This window comes from Myodes glareolus, chromosome 19 (genome assembly GCF_982192425.1).
Source record: "Myodes glareolus chromosome 19, mMyoGla1.1, whole genome shotgun sequence".
NCBI classification, from domain to species: domain Eukaryota; kingdom Metazoa; phylum Chordata; class Mammalia; order Rodentia; family Cricetidae; genus Myodes; species Myodes glareolus.
The window spans coordinates 47,446,871-47,465,214 of NC_142044.1; the positions used below are offsets into that span (position 1 = coordinate 47,446,871).

At 50.0% G+C, this 18,344-nt stretch overlaps 1 protein-coding gene across 1 annotated transcript in view; it reads left to right on the forward strand.

The window, feature by feature from the left end:
- Window positions 1-9,873: 9,873 nt before the first annotated feature.
- Window positions 9,874-18,344, forward strand: part of Fbln1 (fibulin 1) — an 82,200-nt gene continuing 73,729 nt past the window's right edge. The window contains exon 1 of the mRNA XM_048444940.3: window positions 9,874-10,031. Within this exon, the coding sequence (XP_048300897.3) occupies window positions 9,968-10,031 (64 nt within the window). The 5' untranslated portion in view covers window positions 9,874-9,967. The remainder of the gene's footprint in view (window positions 10,032-18,344) is intronic.

Genomic DNA, 18,344 nt, shown 5'->3' on the forward strand with positions numbered 1-18,344 from the left:
AGCACTTAGCTGCCTGAGTCATCTCCTCAGTCCCAATATTCATACTTATTTTAGCAAAGGCAGCGTACACACAATCTTAACTTTTGCTTGATTTTTATTATATTTAGATAAGTTTATTTCAGCAGCTTTCCTGTTTACAAACGTGAAGAGCTTTACCATATTTCAAGTGGGGAATGTTGTATTTATGTGACCGTTCCTGTAGGACATATTTCCTTATATTTCTTCTTGTGATTATGTTTCTCTAAGTCTCATGGTGATAAATGTTTGTACATAAAGCTCCTGTAGTTGCCCACAATAGACGTGTAAAATCATACAACTTTGATTTATATCAGCAATAACAAATTAAAAAACATGGAAAAAATATTCCACTCAGAATGGCAATGGCTTATAAATTCTTAGTACTAGAATAGTGAGGATAGAGGTGTGAGTTCAGAGCCACAGTTGGATAGATGCTTAGTATGCACAACCCCTAGTGCCAAAGTGAGGATGGCGGTGGTAGTGATGGTGATGGTGATTATGGTAATGGTGATGATGAGCATGGTGATGGTGGTGATGATGGTGATGATGATTGTGGTGATGGTGATGATGACTGTGATGATGGTGATGTTGATGATGGTGATGATGGTGATTGTGGTGATGGTGATGAAGCTCCCACACACAGATGAACCTGGAGGACACTACATGCAGTGAAATAAAACACCCTCAGAAAGAAAAATATCTTGTATCTTGTAGGTCGTTTAAAAATTACTGAACACTTAGGAACAGAATGAATGAAGTATACCAGGCCCAGGAGACAGGCAAGGAAGTGAGGGGATTTAGGGCAAAGGTTTCCAAGTTACAGACTCAGGATTAATAAGTTCAGAGCTTTCTATGGTGGAAGTTTTGCTAGAGAGTACATTTCAGACACTCTAGCTATCAAGTAGCTAGTTAGGTATTATCAGACTTGGAGGACTGGGGCCCTTGCTTTGTTATGAACAGCAAAACAAAGATTGGGAGAATAAGGCCTAAGTCATATCTCTGACCATGGAAGGACAAGTGACATCCTGGCTTGCCCAGAATCATTAACTGAACTCTACAGCTGAAGGCTTTCTGATAAACAGAAAAGATATGTCAATTCAAGTCCAATGTGGTGGTGCATGCCTTTAACCCCAGTTCTCGGGTGGCAGGGCCAGGCAGATCTCCGTGAGGTTGAAACCAGCCTGGTCTACGAAGTGAGTTCCAAGACAGCCAGGGCTGCACAGGGAAATCCTGTCTTGAAAAACAAAACAAAACCCCAAAACAAGGCAAAGAAAAGTCAATTCAAATGGGCCTGTCAATCATCAGAACAGGACAAAATCCCTCAGGAAAAACTGCCAGTCCTGGAGAGTTCAGATAAATCAGAATTTATCAGTTCTGATAAATTTTTAAAATAAACATAGAGATGAGCCTTCACACGGTTCGTGTTGAGAAAAAGATAAACGTAAGTGACAGAAGGAAAACTAAAACCCAGGAGGTGCGAAGGAGAGAGGAGGGGCCACACAGCGGGGCTGAGGAACTGGTCTCTGTATTCTTGGCATACCTGCTGATCTAGGCTGATGTCTGACTTTGCAAGTTCATAAACCACTTCCCTTTTGCCACTCTGACTCTCTCACCTCTTATGACGAAGTGAGTCCTGGACGGCTGATGACGAAGTGAGTCGTGGACAACTGGTCAGCTCCAGAACGCCACATGGCTCTTCCTCCTGAGAGCCAGGATCACAGATGCCTGAGGCTGTGCCTGGCTTTTTATGTGGGTCCTGGGATCTGAACTCAGAGTCTCATGTTTACATGGCAAATGCTTCACCAACAGAGTGCTCCCAGGCCTTCCATGCCTCTTCTTGTAAAGACCTCAGTCTGAACCCAAGGGGACCCTCTGCATGCAGCCACCTCTATGGCCTTGTCTCCTACACAACCACCTGAGATCCTAGGGCTAGGATATCAGCATGTGAATTTAGGGAGACACATTCCCGTTCTCCACCCTGAACAATCACATGGCACTGTGCCGGTTGAGCCCTATGGTAGATGAGAGCACAGGTCCATCCTGCCAGGGGTGTATGTGAACCCCAATCTGTAGAACTAGCAGCCACTTTGGGAATGCTGCCTCCCTTCCTGTGAGATCCGGGAGGCACCCTCCTTCTAGCTTGCTGTGTTAAGAGAGGTGGGATCAAAGGCCTGGCTTGTGCTGGAATTGAACACATGGAATCCTCAGACAGATGTGTAAGACGGGCCAGGCAGGGAGCTAGGCGTGCAAACACCATTGCCAAATCCTGTAACTGGAGACTGCTCATTTGTTTCCCGGCCACCTAGACCCAAATGATCACACAAAAATTATATTTATTACAATACTGTTTGGCTGATGTCTCAGGCGTATTTCTAACTAGCTCTTACATCTTAAATCAACCAATTTCTATTATTTTTTATTTTACCATGAGGCTTGTGGTTTGTTACTTCTTGCTTCTTGGGCAGCTATATGGCATCTGCCTCCTTTGGCAGCTATATGGCATCTTCTTGACTCTGCCTATTCTCTATATCTCTGTTCGTATTTCCTGCCTGGCTTTACTCTGCTAATCCATTGGCCGAAACAGCTTTACTTATCAATCAATAAACGCAGCACATATACAGAAGGACATCCCACATCAGAATCCTAATGCCGGTTCATCACTCCTACTAATCCTTTCTGTGGAGCCCCCTGACTCTGGTCACCGGCCCATGCTGAAACCCTCACCCACTATTTATTCCCAACACTCCCACACCTGCCTGCATGCAGCCTGCTCCTCACTAGTCCGGGTTGTGTTCTCCTCTCTGAGGCCTTTTCCTCTGTGCCCTGAACTTGCTTCCTTCCTGTTTGTGTCAGACCCAGGGGTGGGTCACCTCCTCCAAGAAGCTTTCTCTGATTACTTGATGCTTCCTCAGACCCTGGGGTTTGCCCAGTGGCCTAGGGTTGTCGTTGGATGTGGAGAAGCTTACAAAATCAAGGAGCAGCTGGTCGGTGGTGCCCCACGCCTTTAATCCCAGCACTCGGGAGGCAGAGGCAGGCAGATCTCTGTGAGTTTGAGGCCAGCCTGGTCTACAAGAGCTAGTTCCAGGACAGGCTCCAAGCTACAGAGAAACTCTGTCTCAAAAAACCAAACCAAATCAAACCAACCAAACAACAACAACAACAACGACAAAAAACAAAACAAAACAAGGAGTGTGTTTGTGTTACACAGCAGCCCACTGAGAACTGTCACTCCAGGACTCTGTCCCCACCATCCCAGACTCCAGACCTTCTCACCATAAGGAATGTGGCCCTTGGGAGAGCCTTGGGTGAGGCTGCAATGTGAGGAGGCACATGGGGTGGGCTCTGTGGCAGGAGCATCTGCTGGCACTATTCATGTTTTGCATATATGGTGTCATTCATTGCTTTCTGCAGCCCACCCAAGGTCACCCTATCCTCTGAATTTCTCATCCTGGTCACATGACTGCCAATGACCATCCCAAGAAGAAAAGGTCCCTAAAGAAGGAGAGACTAAAAACGCCATGAGGGATCATGTGCCCAGGCTTCCTCCAAGCCTGCAAGGTAGCAGTGGCCCAGCAACAATCCTGGGGACTGGGGTCTCTCAATGCCTCATGTAAAGGGCAGAGTAGACCACTGGTCCTAGAAGTAGGTGTAGTGTCACCCTGGACTCCCATTGAAGGCTGAGTTTTCCTTAACTTGTGGCAGCACCAGGGTATTCAAGCCTCCACAAGGACTTCTGAGTATAGCAGAAGAGGCAGACTTCTCTTCTTCTGGTTCTCTCCAGGAACCCATGGGCTAACGGGCACAAAAGTCAACCCACTTAGGGAGAAACAAAGGAACATGAAGGGGATTGGAGGCTTGGGGTTTGGGAGGAGTTGGGTCAGGGTAGGGGACAATCAGGCCCAGCATGGGAAACAGGAAGACCTCTCCGAGGTACATCTTGACTGAGGCATGAAGCAAGAAGCCAGCTGCTTAAATGTAAGGCCATGGATCCTTTGAAGCTCCTTTGAAGAGGGCTTAGAAAGCAGATGGAAGCCAACAGTCGAATTGCACCCGAGGTTCCCTGCCTGGGAAGGGCTTCCGCCTGCTTCTGTAGCGGCAGAAAGCAAGGGCAGGGCTTAGGTGCTCCCGGAGCTGTGCAAAGGCCATGGGGCCACGAAGGAGGTGTGAGGGATGTGAGGCTGAGGTGTGAGGGGTGGACCGAGGTCAGAAAACCATGAGACGGGCAGGCACGATTTCATCTACAGAAATTCCAGGCAGCCGTGCTCCAGAGCCTGGCAGCTTGGAGCCATTCATCTTGTGGGAGGAAGAGTTCGGGACAGCCTACCAGCGCCAGCTATGATCTCTCAAGCAGATGAAGAGCTGTTTGCTATCAGGAAAACCATCTGTTAATCTGGCTCTGGCAATGAGACAAAGCCGGACTGTCACACAGGCCATAACGAATGACTTCCTGCTAGGAGTGGGTTGTATGATGGTATGGGTGTGTGTCATCTTGTCTAGGACCCAGGGTCAGAGGTCCCTGCTCTCACTCTCCACATGGAACTTCTCTGAAGATCAGCCTAATTTTCTTTTCCTTATTTTTTTTTCTTCTGTGTAGCTCTGGCCGTTTTGGAACTTGTAGTAGATCAGGCTGGCCTCGGACTCAGAGATCTATCTGTCTCTGCCTCCTGAGCACTGGGATTGAAGGTGTTTGCCACCATTGGCTGGCTCAGTCTCATTTTTTTAATTCTTAATTTTTTATTTTTATTTTTTTGTTTTTGCAAAGTCCAACCCAACATGTGACTTGTGAAGTTTTGTTGTTGCAAATACTTGTGACTCCCAGTAACATGGGGTCCTTCTTTGGACTGAAAACAAGAACCAAAGAAACCCCCACAATTTAATCTTTTTTTCCTTTTGGTTGCCAAGAAATTCAGGGTCAAGTTGAGATACAATAATTATATCTCACTAGGCTCACTAGGTTTCTGGCATAATTGTTAGTTCAATCTAACTATGTGTGCCACAAAGGCTATTGATGGACATTGCATTTTTTTAGATTTTTGTTGTTATAACTGATTCTTCCATTGTAACAACTGAATAAAAGGAAGTAAGTCCCACAGGGGGATACAAATGGCTCATAGCACAAGAAAAATGATTGGTACTTTCTGAACATGGAAATTAGGCTGGGTTTTTGTTTGTTTACTTGTTTTTGCTGGTGAAAATATCCTGCATGAAGAAATGCTAGCTCACACTGACTGGGAGGCAGAGACTCCACTTCTGAGTCCTTTTGACTGAATGTGAAATCCTCCCTCCCTGCCTATCCAGGGCACCCATGCCAGGGACAACAGAGACAGCCCAGCCTAGAGCACAGATCTCATGCTGCCAGAGTTTCTAACCAGGTAGAATCTGAACCTCCCACGACAAGAGAGCGGCCACTAGCTGTATCCATAGCATTCACAGAGTGTGTTCAGTAGCTGTACAGAAAAGAGCCTCACCCAGATGGGAACACGTCTCTGCACTGCTGTTTGGTAGAAAACAGGCGCCCAGATGCCAAAAGGAACTCGAACCAGGAGTCAGAGGACATGGAGTCCCATCCCAGTGACGCCACCTTCCAGTCTGAGATGGGAGAGTCGTCAGCTGTAGGACAAAGCTACTCCCTGCATCTCCTACATCCCCGTGGGCCGAGGTCAAGGCCTGCACTGCATGCCTGCATATAGTCAGAGAACATGGAACTTGAAATGCTAATCTAAACGACAGAGAGCATGCTCCAGTGACAGTGTATACCGAGGGGTGGCGGTGTGACGGGGCTGTGACTGCTGTGGTGAGCTCTCATCCTGTTCGAGGGTTTGGAGACTAGGGTACATTTTTAACAGGAGGTGAGGGAGATTATATAATCTCTGCAACAGTGATCTTTGGCCACAAATATCAGTCCCAAGGGTGGTATCAGTCCAACGCTGCACAGGGTATTGTTATAGACATCCTCACAGAAGTTTTTCTGGGCAAGGCTAGGGTGGCCTTTGTGCCAGGCTGAGGTTTTGGCGGCACCTCCTGGGATGGATGGTTCCTGCTACTGGGCAGTCATGTGTGAGAGCCCCTTCCTCATTCATGCCCTCCTGTTGATTAGGACTGACAGGAGTGACTCCATGTGGACATGGAGGCTTCCTCTTCCTTCTCTTCTTCCTCTTCCTGTTCTACTTCCACTTCCTTCTCTTCCTTTTCTTCTCCTCTTTGTATTTCATTTCCTCCTTCTCTTCTTTCTCTCCTCCTCCTGCCATCCCAACTTTTTTTTTTTTGAGGTAGAGCCTCACTATGTCTTCCAGGCTGTCCTCCCATTCACAATCTTTCTGCCCTTGCCTCCAAAGTGCTGGGATCCCATGTGTGGGCCATCCTCAAGGTTGCTCGCTATGGATACAGGGCAACCGATGCTTTGCATTTTGTGGAGGCTGTGAGAATGCCTGGGTCTTTGGATAGACAGATTTCCCCTCCCCCCCCACACCAACATCTGTCTAAAGCTCAGGCCTTCAGTCTTTCCAAGGACATCTGAGAACTGGGGTCTACCTAGAATGGAATAAGGAACCCGAAGTCACATAGGATTTGGGGACTGTGGTTTTCCGGAAACCAGTCTGATTCAGATCATTTTGTGAACAGGATACTGCGTCTGGGGCCAGGCCAGAGCAGGAGAGTTGGACAGTGGGGACGAGGTAGGGATTGACTCTGTGCTGCTGTGCAGTCGGGGCCTTTGCTGCTGCCACTGTCCCATGACTGATAGCAAGTGAACCACAGTGTCCTAGGCAGGGACCCTGTCACAGGAGTTTTGTATTCTCAACTGATTCAAGCCCTATCACTGTTAGTCTTCTGCTGCCACTTTAAGAACTAACCACGCCCACCCAGCCACTTCTGACCTCCCCCTTCGCCATCTTTCTCTCTCTCTTGTGTGGTTGTCTCCTGTCATGTGCACACGTTTCTCTCTGTCTCTGTGTCTTTATGTCTTTATATTTGTCTATCTCTGTTTCTCTGTTTTTCTATTTCTTTTTAAGTAATAAATGTTTACCCTTATGTTTATTTACTATGTCTTGTGAGCCTTTTATCCGCCATAACCGCCCGCCTGACTCCCCCGGCCGCATGGCGTTGCAGGGACTCATGGCCATCCTTGCCGGACTCCGCCAGCCGCCCGGGACATCCCATCATCATATGCTTTTTAAAAGAACAAAAATCACCACATTAAACAGATGAGGACTGCAGACAGATTTTTCACTGGGACAGTCAGTTCCCCAATAATGACATGGAGACTTATTATTAATCATGAAGGCTTGGCCTATAGCTTAAGCTTGTTTCTCACTAGCTCTTATGACTTAAATTAACCTTTACTTTCTGCCTAATGGCCTTATTACCTCATCTCCATACTGCCCATCCTGCTTGCTCTGCATCTCCTGACATCTCCACCTTCTTCTTCCTAGCATCCTCTCTGTCCCCCAAACCCTGCTTAGCTATTGGCCGTTTAGTTTTATATTAAACCCTTCTTATAGTGTAAAGGGATATTCCACAACAGAGGACACAACGCACCAAGTGGATGAGTGATTCACAGAGGCTCACAGAGCCAGGAAGTGGCCTAGCCTGGATTGGACTTGGGTGTTCTAACACAGAGCCATCCATTCCCTTCACTCTTGGTCACCACCTCTAGCTCATCTTGGGGTTTCAGCCTGGCACCTGTTTCCCTGACATCAGCTGACTGGCTTTCCAAGCCACTAGGCAAGTGACAAGAAGATCTGGAAAAGCTGTGTGGATGAGCTTGGGGCAAGCACCTAAAAAATGAGAGAAGATGAGAATAAGAGCGAATGGCAGAGCCCGGTGAGGTCTGAGCACAGACCCGGGTCTCCTGCCTCCCCTCAGCCACCTTCTCTTGTCCTCCAAACTCTGCAACAACAACCAAATTCCTAACAAAGTACTAAGGAGTCTCCAACCTGCTCACAGCTCAGGGGCCCCTCCTTCCCGGCACCTGCACAAGTTCAGGCCTCCTGAACCACATGAAGAAAACCACTCCACCATCTTTTCCCATACCAAAGCCTCTGAGCCTTTGCAGAGGCTGTTCCTTCCCTCGCTCTCTCCGTTTCTTTCTTGTTATGAGGTGGTCTCACATGTCTAAGACTCTATTCTTGACCTCACTATGTAGCTGGGGGGGGAAGTGACCTTGAACTTCTGATTTTCCCCTTTAGACCTCCTCACTGCTGGGACTGCAGGTGTGCAGCAGTGTATCTGTTTAATGTTCACTGTTGGGGCTCAAACCCAGGGCTTTGTGAATGTTGGGCAAGCATTCTGCCAACGGAGCCACACTTGAGCCTGCCTCACTTCTGGGAGGCCTCCTGAACCAAGGGTCAGCCAGCAGGCCCTTTCCTGGTCTCTCTGCAAACCTCCAGCATTAGACATCTTTTGAGATAAGGTCTCATTCAGAGATAGCTGGACACAGTGGTGCCCGAGTATAGACAGATGTAAACTACTTAGGAGGCTGAGGAAGGAGGTCACTGGAACCCAGGAAGTCAAGGCTAGCCTGGGCAACACAGCATGACACCCCCCTTCAAACTCAAACAGAAGGACATATTTCATAATTGAACGGCCTGGTACGTTTACACGTATTGCCTTAATTAAACCACTCCTAAGCTGCTCCCTTCAGACACTGCCCACCCCAGGAGCACCAGGACACTTCCTTACTGTTGACCTCCCCTGTCCTTCCCACACACAGAACTATATAGTAAAAGTTCTTCTGTGACTGGTCCCACAGAAAAAAAAAAGTTCGTCAGGGTTGAATGTCCTAGTGTGTGACTACTCCCCACATACTTATTCACTGTGGCAGATGTTGAGTGGCTCTCACTGGACCCTACAAACACTATCTAGCTCACGTCTCTGTGTGCAGACAGGCACGTTTATTCCTGCAAAGCCTAATCCCAGGACTGAATTGCTGGTCCCACACAATCAGCTGAACGGTGTCCTAAGGGCTTCCGAATTTACTTGTACTGGGTTTGTTTCTATTTTAAGCTTTTTGTTTGCTAGTTTTTCCGAGACAGGGTTTGTCTCTATCGCCTTGGCTGTCCTGGAACTCGATTGTAGGCCAGACTCAGAGATCTACCTGCCTCTGCCTCTCGAGTACCCCACACCCGGTTAAAAGTCCAATTTTTTGGCATTGTTTTTATTTATTTTATGTGAGTGCTGGAAATTCGAATTCAGGTCCTTCTGTCTTCATAGGAAATACCTTTACCCACTGAGCCATCTTCACAGATTCTTATTTTATTTTTAAATAAAAATAAAAATAATCTATCTGTGAGTCTTCTAAACTGACTGGTGGCCGCCATGCATTCTACACAAACTGGCTTCTGCTGGTTCGGCCTATGGTTGCTTGCCCTCCTGACCTGTCAGGTCAAACTCTTTTCCAAGAGACCCTAACGGCTGTGGGGAGTCCAGCATATACCCCTGGTGTTGGGAGTCTGTTTGACCTGACTGGCAATCCTGGCGTGCCGGTTCGATCCCAGCCGCTGGTGCCAACCCCAGACTTGCCGATTCCCTGGTTTTCGCGCGGCTAGAAAGGAGCCCTGGAAGGGTGCGAGAGCTGGCAAAGAGGAATTGCTGAGGGGCCTGGGATGCTTAAAGCCGAGCTCCGCAGGGTCTGTGTGCTCGGCAAGCCTCCTTTGGGGGACAGATGGGATGTGGATCGAGCGTGGGGCGCCGCGCCTAGGTGGGTGGCGGGGCACGTCTCACTGCGAGGCGCTCCGCGTGCGTCCCTGCAGGAGAGCCTGGGTAGCTGTGCACCCCCCGTCGCGCAGTGCCGGAGGGAGGGTCCCCGCGGGCCCCGCCCCCGCCGCGCCTCCTCCGGGCGGGATAATTGAACGCGGCGCGCAGGAGCCTCGCGTTGGCTGCTCAGGCCCGGCCAGAGCGTGCAGCCCCTGCCCGCCGCGCCTTTTGTCCGCCGCCCGAATTCGCCGACCCCATGGAGCGCCCCGTCCCGCTGCCGCTGCTGCTGCTCAGCAGCTTCTCGCTGCTGGCGGCCCGAGGTAGGGGCGCCCCGGGCCCAAGGCCCCTCCCCCAGATCCCCATCAGGGCCCCGCGCTCCCTGGAAGTTTGCAGCTGTCGGTGCTCCGAAGCGCGTGCGCTGCGTTTCGCTGCACTCCGGCGGTCATTGCATGGCCCCCAGAGCTGCGTGGAATCCAGACCCGCAACCTCCTCTGCCCAACCACACTTCCGGCTTGGCCCCAATGCTCTCCTCTAAAACAAGGGGGACTTGTTTTAAATTTCTTCATCTTCCAAACAGATCCATCAGCCGGCTCTCGCAGCCACATTCTCTGCTGGTGGAGACAGCTAGAAGACCGCCCGCAGGGCCATGGGGGTGGGAAGCACTCTGCCCTGGAAGCAGTTTTTGTGCGTCTTTTCCACCGCCTCCAGCCCCTACCCTCGGATGGGGGATGTTGCACCCATCCTGCTCCTAAGCAAACAGACAGGAAGGCAGGAGCAGTAAGTTCAGGGATGGGGGCGGAAAGAAAAGAGAAAATAGAGGACAGCGGAAGGTTTTGACCACCTCCTCCCTGCTGGGCCACAGGAGTATCCTCCAGCAGTTTGGTGGCCCAGAACCACTTCCCCCAATCCAGAACCTTAGAGTGGACTAGAGTCCGCCCAGACTGTGCTTTTCTCAGTCCATAATCCTCCAGGCCCTGGGGGCAGGCACTTCACCTTTACATCGGAAAAGCTTAGCGCTTCCAATCTGTACCTTTAACCTCTGTGACTCCGGGGCCACCAGCCAAGCCTGGCCTTCCTGAGTCTTTGTTTCTGCAGGGGCCCAGCTCCAAACCACCCTTGCAATCTCCACGGGTTAGTTTAGCTTCTTTTGAATTCTCTGATAGCAACCCTCCTGGTCAAAAGGTCAGGGGTTGGAGATAAGTGCTAGCTGGAGTTTTAGGGAGAGGCACAGGGAAGGGAGAAGGAGCTGGCTGGTTCTGCATCCTGGCGTTCTGGCTGTTCTGGGCACTGGCTACAGCCTTGGCACATCTTGGGTCCCTTCTCAGGGTAGGAGACAGGGTGGGTAGGCTCTTAGCCCACTCTTCATGCCAAGAGCTCTGCAGCCCCTCAGAGCTTATGGGGACTTCTCTTCTTGGAGGAGGCTGTGTGCTTGGACCAGAGATGGTGAGGTGGTTGTGGGCCAGAGAAGGCATTTGAGTCAATGCCAGGGAGACTGAAAACCAGAGAGGATTTTGATTTACAGGGGTGGAAGGGGTGGGGGGGACACCTTGTTGGAAGTGGCAGGGACCTCTGATACCCACATATTGCACAGATAAGGAAACAGGTGGAGAGATGTGGGGCCCAAGGCCTCCGTGGCAGTTCTTTCCTGCCTACTCTTGGGGAAGTGTTTTTACCTGCCCGTGGGTGCTCACGATTGTGTGTGAGCACCCACGCTTGCTAACCTGAGTCTCTCAATGCTGCAAACATTATTCATCCTTCATAGAAAAGCTTCGACCTGAAGCCAGCCAGAAGAGAACGTCTCGGGACCCGTTTTGTTTCTTGTTGGGGGCGCTGCCTTGAGTTTGGTCAGGTCGGTTTAGTGTGGTCTTGGGAAAGGGTTAGGAAGTGCTTGGCTCCTTCCTGTAGCTTCCTGTAGCCCTGTAAGGTCAGGTGACCCTGCACTCAGGCCCCAGAGAGCTGTAGGGTTGGCAAGAAAGCTGTTATCTAATAAAGACCTTGGAGAAGACAGACAGACAGTGTACCCTGTTGCTAAGCCGCTGCCATTCATTTTGCCACCAATGGTTTATGTGGCCACCTATATACAGCGGGTGCCTGGTCTTTCCTGCACGGTTGTCCTGTGACTGATCTGTCCTGTTGGGCTTGGCTGCTTCTGGGCCAGCTGAGGGTGTGGGGAGGGGGAGGTGTTGGGGAAAACAGTTGTGTTTTCTCCAAGGCTTTCTTGGCCTCTGGCTCCAGCCCGCAGTTTCCGACTGATTAAAAGAAAGTCCTATTGGGAGGGAGAACAAAGGCAGAGAGCACTTGGCAGAAACATGTGGCTGTGAGCTGAGCTCCTGGAAGTTTCCCAGTCAGGAGGTGGAGACTAGAGGCCGGAAGAAGGAAGATGAGACTGGGGGCTGGGGGACCCTGGAGCAGTACTGAGACCTCCAGCGCTGCCTTGGACTTCCTAACTCTGAGCTGCATGCTCACCCCCACCCTCTCATAGTGCTGCGGAGGGCAGGAGGAGTCAAGAACCCAGCTATTTAGCACACTCATCAGAATACTTGGGTACCTATTGCTTTGGAAACCAGTTTTCCCATCTACAGAAGAATCCAGTGGGATGGCTGGGTGGTTCCCTGTTTGTGAACCGAGATAACAAACTCCTGCTTGTGAGGTTGCTGGAAGGGTTAAGGAAAAGAACCTGGTACTACGTAGCATCAGATTTGCCGTTGTCTTTCATGTTCATGCTTCGAAAGTTCTGTTGATATTGAACTTCAAGCCCTTCCTGAAGAAGGCCCAACAAAGCCCCAGACTGCAGCCCTCACAGCCAGCCCTGGTGGTGAAGGTCAGCAGAGGCATTCGCCAGATAGCTGCCTAGGGACAGCTCAGCGCCAGACACTGAGTTTTCCCAGATGTGGCAGGGGATGAGACAAACTCAGCCCTTTCCCTTCATGTGGTTCAGAGCTTCCAGGAGATCCAGATAGATGAGCCAAGCCCTACAGGCAGAGTCAGGGGAGACTTTCTGGAAGAGGCATCGTGCAACTGTGAAAGAGAATTTGTCTCACCATTCACTGGAAGGTGTGGGTTGGGCTGGGAGGAAAGTGTGTATTTCCAGGCAGAATGAAGGGTCTAAGCAAAGTCCTGCCAGAAAAAGAAACCATGAGTATCTTAGTTACTTTTCAAATGCCTTGACAAAACACCACAGCCAGGGAAAATTATAGAAGAAAGCATTTAATTTGGGGATCATGGTTCCAGAAGGTTAGAGTTGGTGGTCATGGTAGGGAGCATGCCTAGCACCAGTGAGAACTTGCATCTGATCCACAAACGTGTGTGTGTGTGTGTGTGTGTGTGTGTGTGTGTGTGAGAGAGAGAGAGAGAGAGAGAGAGAGAGAGAGAGAGAGAGAGAAGGCAAGTGAGCAGACTAAGTGGGAATGATGAAAATGATGTGGGCTTTGAAAACCTCCACTGCTCACTCCTAATGACACGCCTCCAACAAGGTCACACCCCCTAATCCTCCCCAAACCAGTCCACCAACTGAGGGCCAAGCATTCAAATATATGAGCCTGTGGGAGCCATTCTCATTCATTTCACCACAATGAGATACCCAGGAACTTACAGAGGCTCTGCCCTACCCTTGTGCCTGGGGAAGCCTCCTACTTATAACTCCCTGAAGGCGCAGCAACCTAAGCAAAGGGCACAGGGGACGGGCAGCCCTGCAGATAACACTTTGGGGAATTAGTTCTCAAAGGGCACATGAGTTTCTACCAATGCACTTTAGTCTTTCAGGTTTATTTATTTTTTACATTTTATGTGTGCGAGTGTTTTGCCTGCATGCATGTACACCATGTGTGTGCAGTGCTTGCACTGAGGAGTCCAGAAGAGGGCGCCAAATCCTCTGGAACTGGTGTTACATTTGAACAATTGTGAGCTGCCATATGGAGCTGGGACCTGAACCCAGGTCCTGGGCAAGAGCAGCCAGTGCTTTTAACCTCTAAGTCATCTTCCCGGCTGTACCTGCCCCCCCCCCAGTACATTTTATCCAACAAAATATTTGACTTTTGTGAAATATCAGATCATAACAATTTGATTAAAAGCTGCTTAGACGTACCTGGTGTGCGTCCAGTTTCTTTGAAATGATCTCAGCTGTGGCTGTGTAACAAAATAGGGTGGGAGGAAAGGAACCTTTCCCAGTGTGTGGGTAAGGCATCTGCCCCACTCAGGGCAAGCTGGCTAAGCCTCACCTCCTTCCAAGGCTGGGTCAGGGATGGAGCAGGTGCTTGGCATACTCCAGTGGTCTGTATGTGTCCAGGACTTAGACACCGGGGCTCCAACCCCAGCAGGAAGCTGGTCTCAGTTCTGAGAGTGGTTCCAGAGGGAAGGTGATCCAAGCCTGTATTTCCAAGTCAGCCTCCTTCCCTCTAGCTACTACGGTTCCAGTGGCCGTTAGGTGACATGATCTTGACAGTTCTATGAGATGGGTGGCCCAGTATTTTTCCTGGGCCTCTTTTTCCTTTCCAGTCTTGTCACCTACTGGAATTAAGATAGACTGACTTTGGCCACATGCCTTGCCTTTCTTTCCTTTTTGACTTAAAATTCTCTTGGGAGAATTCCATTACCAGGAGTCAGTACTGCCTAGAGTCTGGCTGACAGTGGCCGTGTAACACTGTTCTCCGTGGACAGCGGGATTCTTGACATTAGCCCTGGGCCCCATTTCCCTTGTAGGGCCTTGTTGCTCATCAGATGCCTCCTCACGGAGGAGACTGTCATTGTTCCCGTCGTACAGGGGACATAGAGGTACACAGAGACTAGGGATCCCAGCTGGTCCGGCCTACCATTTCAGTCTTAACAAGGATGCTCAGTGGTCTCCCCTTTCTCCAGTTAACTCTCCATTTCCTGAATTTCAGCTTCAGGGAGGGGGTGGGACTTCCCCTGGGATTTTATGGTGGATTTATATAGTGGAACTTTAGAAGCTGAGCTGGGTGGAGGTAGGTCCAGTCAGCCTCTCCTTTTCTTCCTGAATCCCTTCAGAGTCCATGTAGAGATGCTAGGGTCTCATGAGATTATATTTGTTTATTCCCAGACGTTAAGTCGGGGCTGTTGCAAAGTCGCATGGGGACAAAGTACAGAGTGAAACACGGCCTGTCACCCCCCCCACACACACACACCCCGCCCTCCAGGTGTTAAATTCAAATATAATCACTTGTGCTAAGTGCTGGGAACTGAAGAGAACAAAGAGACTGCACAAGGCAGGAAACAGAACTGCTCTGAGCCTGCATGTTCGAGCGAGTCCAGGGTGGTTAGGAGTCCCTGAAGGGAGGGTTGTTGGCAGGAGTGCCTTGGCCCAGGACCACCCGGCTGCAACTTCTAAAGACCAGGTGTGAGGACACATGACCGGTGGCCAGAGAGGTGAAGGAAACCAAGGGGGAAATAGGTCCTGAAAGCTCAAGGGACCCTCGGGGCTGGGTAGGATACTGTGGAGGGGCCAGAGGCGAGGATGGCCGAGTGCGTGCTAGCCTTGGCACACGAGCCGGCTGCCTGGGCTGGACCGGCTCCAGGGAGCTTGTGGGGGGGTAGGGGAGATAATTCACCTTCCCAGCTGTGCACTGCTCATGCCCCTTCCCTTCTGCTGCCTCCTGGCTGCTCCTCTACCTTAGACCCTTGTGCTGTCTGTGACATTTCTGGGGCATGCATATTCTGCTCAGTTGAGTTTCTTTTTTAATTTATTTTAATTTTGCGTTCATTGATGCCTTGCGTGCATGGAGTTGGTATGAGGATATCAAAATTGATGAAACTGGGGTTACAGATAGGTGTGAGCTGTCATGTGGATGCTGGGAATTGAACACCAGTCCTCTGGAAGTACAGCCAGTGCTCTCTCTGGCCTTCTTCTTTTTCTTCTTCTTCTTCTTCTTCTTCTTCTTCTTCTTCTTCTTCTTCTTCTTCTTCTTCTTCTTCTTCTTCTTGTTATTATTATTATTAGCATTATGGTTTGTTTTTTCAAAACAAGGTTTTTCTGTATGGTCCTGGCTGTCCTGTAACTTACTCTGTAGACCAGACTGGCCTTGAACTCAGAGGTCCACCTGCCTCCGCCTCCCGAGTGCTGGGATTAAAGGTGTTTCGTCACAGCAATAGAAATCCTCACTAAGACACTCCCCATTACCAGGATTACAAATGCATGACATGTGTTCAGTTTTTTTTGTGTGAGTTCTGGGGCTCCATTTCAGGTCCACATCCTTGCATGGAAAGCCCTTCGCTGACTAAACCATCTCCCAGCCCCTTGGGAGTGTTAACTCCTGGAAGAACGGTAACCTGATGCCCAGGGGCCAAACCCTTGTGGCCACTGCCACAGCAGTTCTGTGGGTCAGCGCTGTTTTCTACAAGAAGGATTTGGGTCAGGTGGTGAGGAATACGCAGTTCCTATGGAAACAGCTGCCCTGTTTGGTTTTGAGGATTCTGTTTTAATCCCGTGGTCCTTTCCCCAGGATTACCTCCGTCACCTGCCCATGCCTGCATGACAGGTTGAGGAACTGAGGCTCCAGAGGCTAGAGAGCTATGGCAGCTTGTCTGAGGCTGTGTAGTGTTACCTTACGTTTAGATGGCATCTCGCTATGTTGCCCAAGCTGGTCCCCATCTCCTGGACGGTTATGGACTGTTCTAAGTCATTTGGGTGCTGGCCTTCAAATCCTGGTCCTCTGCAAGAACAGTCAGTGCTCATAGCTGCTGAGCCATCTCTCCAGCCCCATGGAGGATGAATGGTACCTGTGACTCACAGTGTTGCTTGCCTTTGGACCGTTTGACTGAAGGTCAGCCGTATTTAGCAAGAGAGTTTATTCTTGGTTTAAACTGTTAGCTACATATGGACTTGTCACACCATCAGATGACAGAGTTAGAGGTTTAAACGCGTCGATAGGTGGTATTTCTCCTCAGAAAAGGCAGACAAGCGTGACGTGAGAGAAGGCCGGAATGGCTGGAGGGCCCTGCTTGTTGAAGGGACACTGAAGCTCAGGGAGTGTGGGCGAACTGATTGACAGACTTCGGAGCTGCTGCTGGAGGCTGCCTCACAGAAGCAGCCGTGATGGCCTGGAAGCAGACTAGCAGCTAGATCTTGCGGGGACGCAGGAAGGAGAGGAGACCCTCATTCTGGAGTCTGGCTGAAGCCTCTTGTCAGCCGAGAAGCCAGAGTTCCGGCAAATGTGGTTGATACTCCTTTCATTGCAGATGCTTATATACTCAAGTGAGATGAGCCAGGCTTAAGGCCTGAGCAATATGGTGTAGGGTAGGGCCTCATACCTTCCCCCAGGCTGGGCCTGGGAATTGCAAGCAACATAAGGTGGTTTACAGTGTAACTGTCCTGTCTGTTTTCCCACAGCCCCTTGGGCTAGACTCTTCCACCTTATGTAACAGTTGCGATCCTGTCAGATGCCCCTCAGGTAATCATTTAGGATTCAAAGCAAGCCTTTGAAGAAAGTAGCTTCAAAAGCCACAAGGATGATATGTATGACTCTTAGAGATCAGCTAGCTCACGTCCCTCAGGGAGCCCATGCCCTCGCTTGGCTATGTTTTCCCTTCTGAGACTCTCCTTTGAGACGCCCATCCCCATGTGCTTGGGTGTGTCTTATCTTTCTATGTGAGCACCTCTCTTTCTCTTAATCCTGATTAGCCCCCTGATTCCGGCCAGTCTTGAAGTTCTGGCCTGAGCTGAGGTCCTGGAATGCCGCAGGCAGCAGTGGGGAGCTGTGCCTTCTATCTCCCTCCCCGATGCTGAAATTCTTATAGGCTCCAAGTCACTCTTCTCAGGCAGCAGAAATGTTGCTCGGTGCTAGAGGTTTGTGTGCAGGTTCAGGTCCCTTCACTTCTCTGAAGGTATTGTCAGTGGGTCTGTGTCTGACCAACCAACCGTGGGCCAGATGCTATGGTGTGCTCTTGGTTCCTGGGAAGTGTGGACTTTGGTGGGATGTCTTGCTCTCTAACTCGCTGGTAGACACTGAGAAGTTGCTCTGGGTGTGATGTGAGTGAGCCTCATGGTGAAGGAAGGGTAGGTACCTCTGTGGGCCTCGGGGAGTCCCTAGATTTTGTGCTGGGACAGTAAGGCACAGGATGCCAATGTTCAGATAATGACATAGCAACTGAATCTCCCATCTGCTTAAAAAGAGGGCCACAGCTGAGCAGGTGTGGTGGTCAGGCCTCTCTTCACTGCCCTGCTGGAAGCCAGGGTACAGTTAAGCCCCCCATTTGAACTGCCCTGAGGGTAGAAATAAAAGTTGATTTGGGAAATCGAGTCACCGGACTGTCTCACAGGAATAGACAGCAGCAGGTTGGTGGGAAAGCAAGTGGATTTTCTATGGTCAGCAAGGTAGGGGTCTTTGAACCAATCCAGTTTGTTCAGATTGACCAGGAACTAGATGCTCTTGGCCAATGTAGTTGGATCTAGCTTCCTCAGCTTCCCAGGCAGTAGCTGGGGTTTATAGGAATGTGCCACTATGCCTACCTAAACCCTATTTGTTTGTTTGTTTGTTTTGAGACATTCTCACAGTGTACCCCTGGCTGGCCTGGAACTCATAGAGATCTACCTGCCTCTGCTTCCTGAATACTGGGATTAAAGGTGTGTGCCACCACCATGCCTGGTGAAAACACTCAATTCTTTTAAGGATTGATTTGTT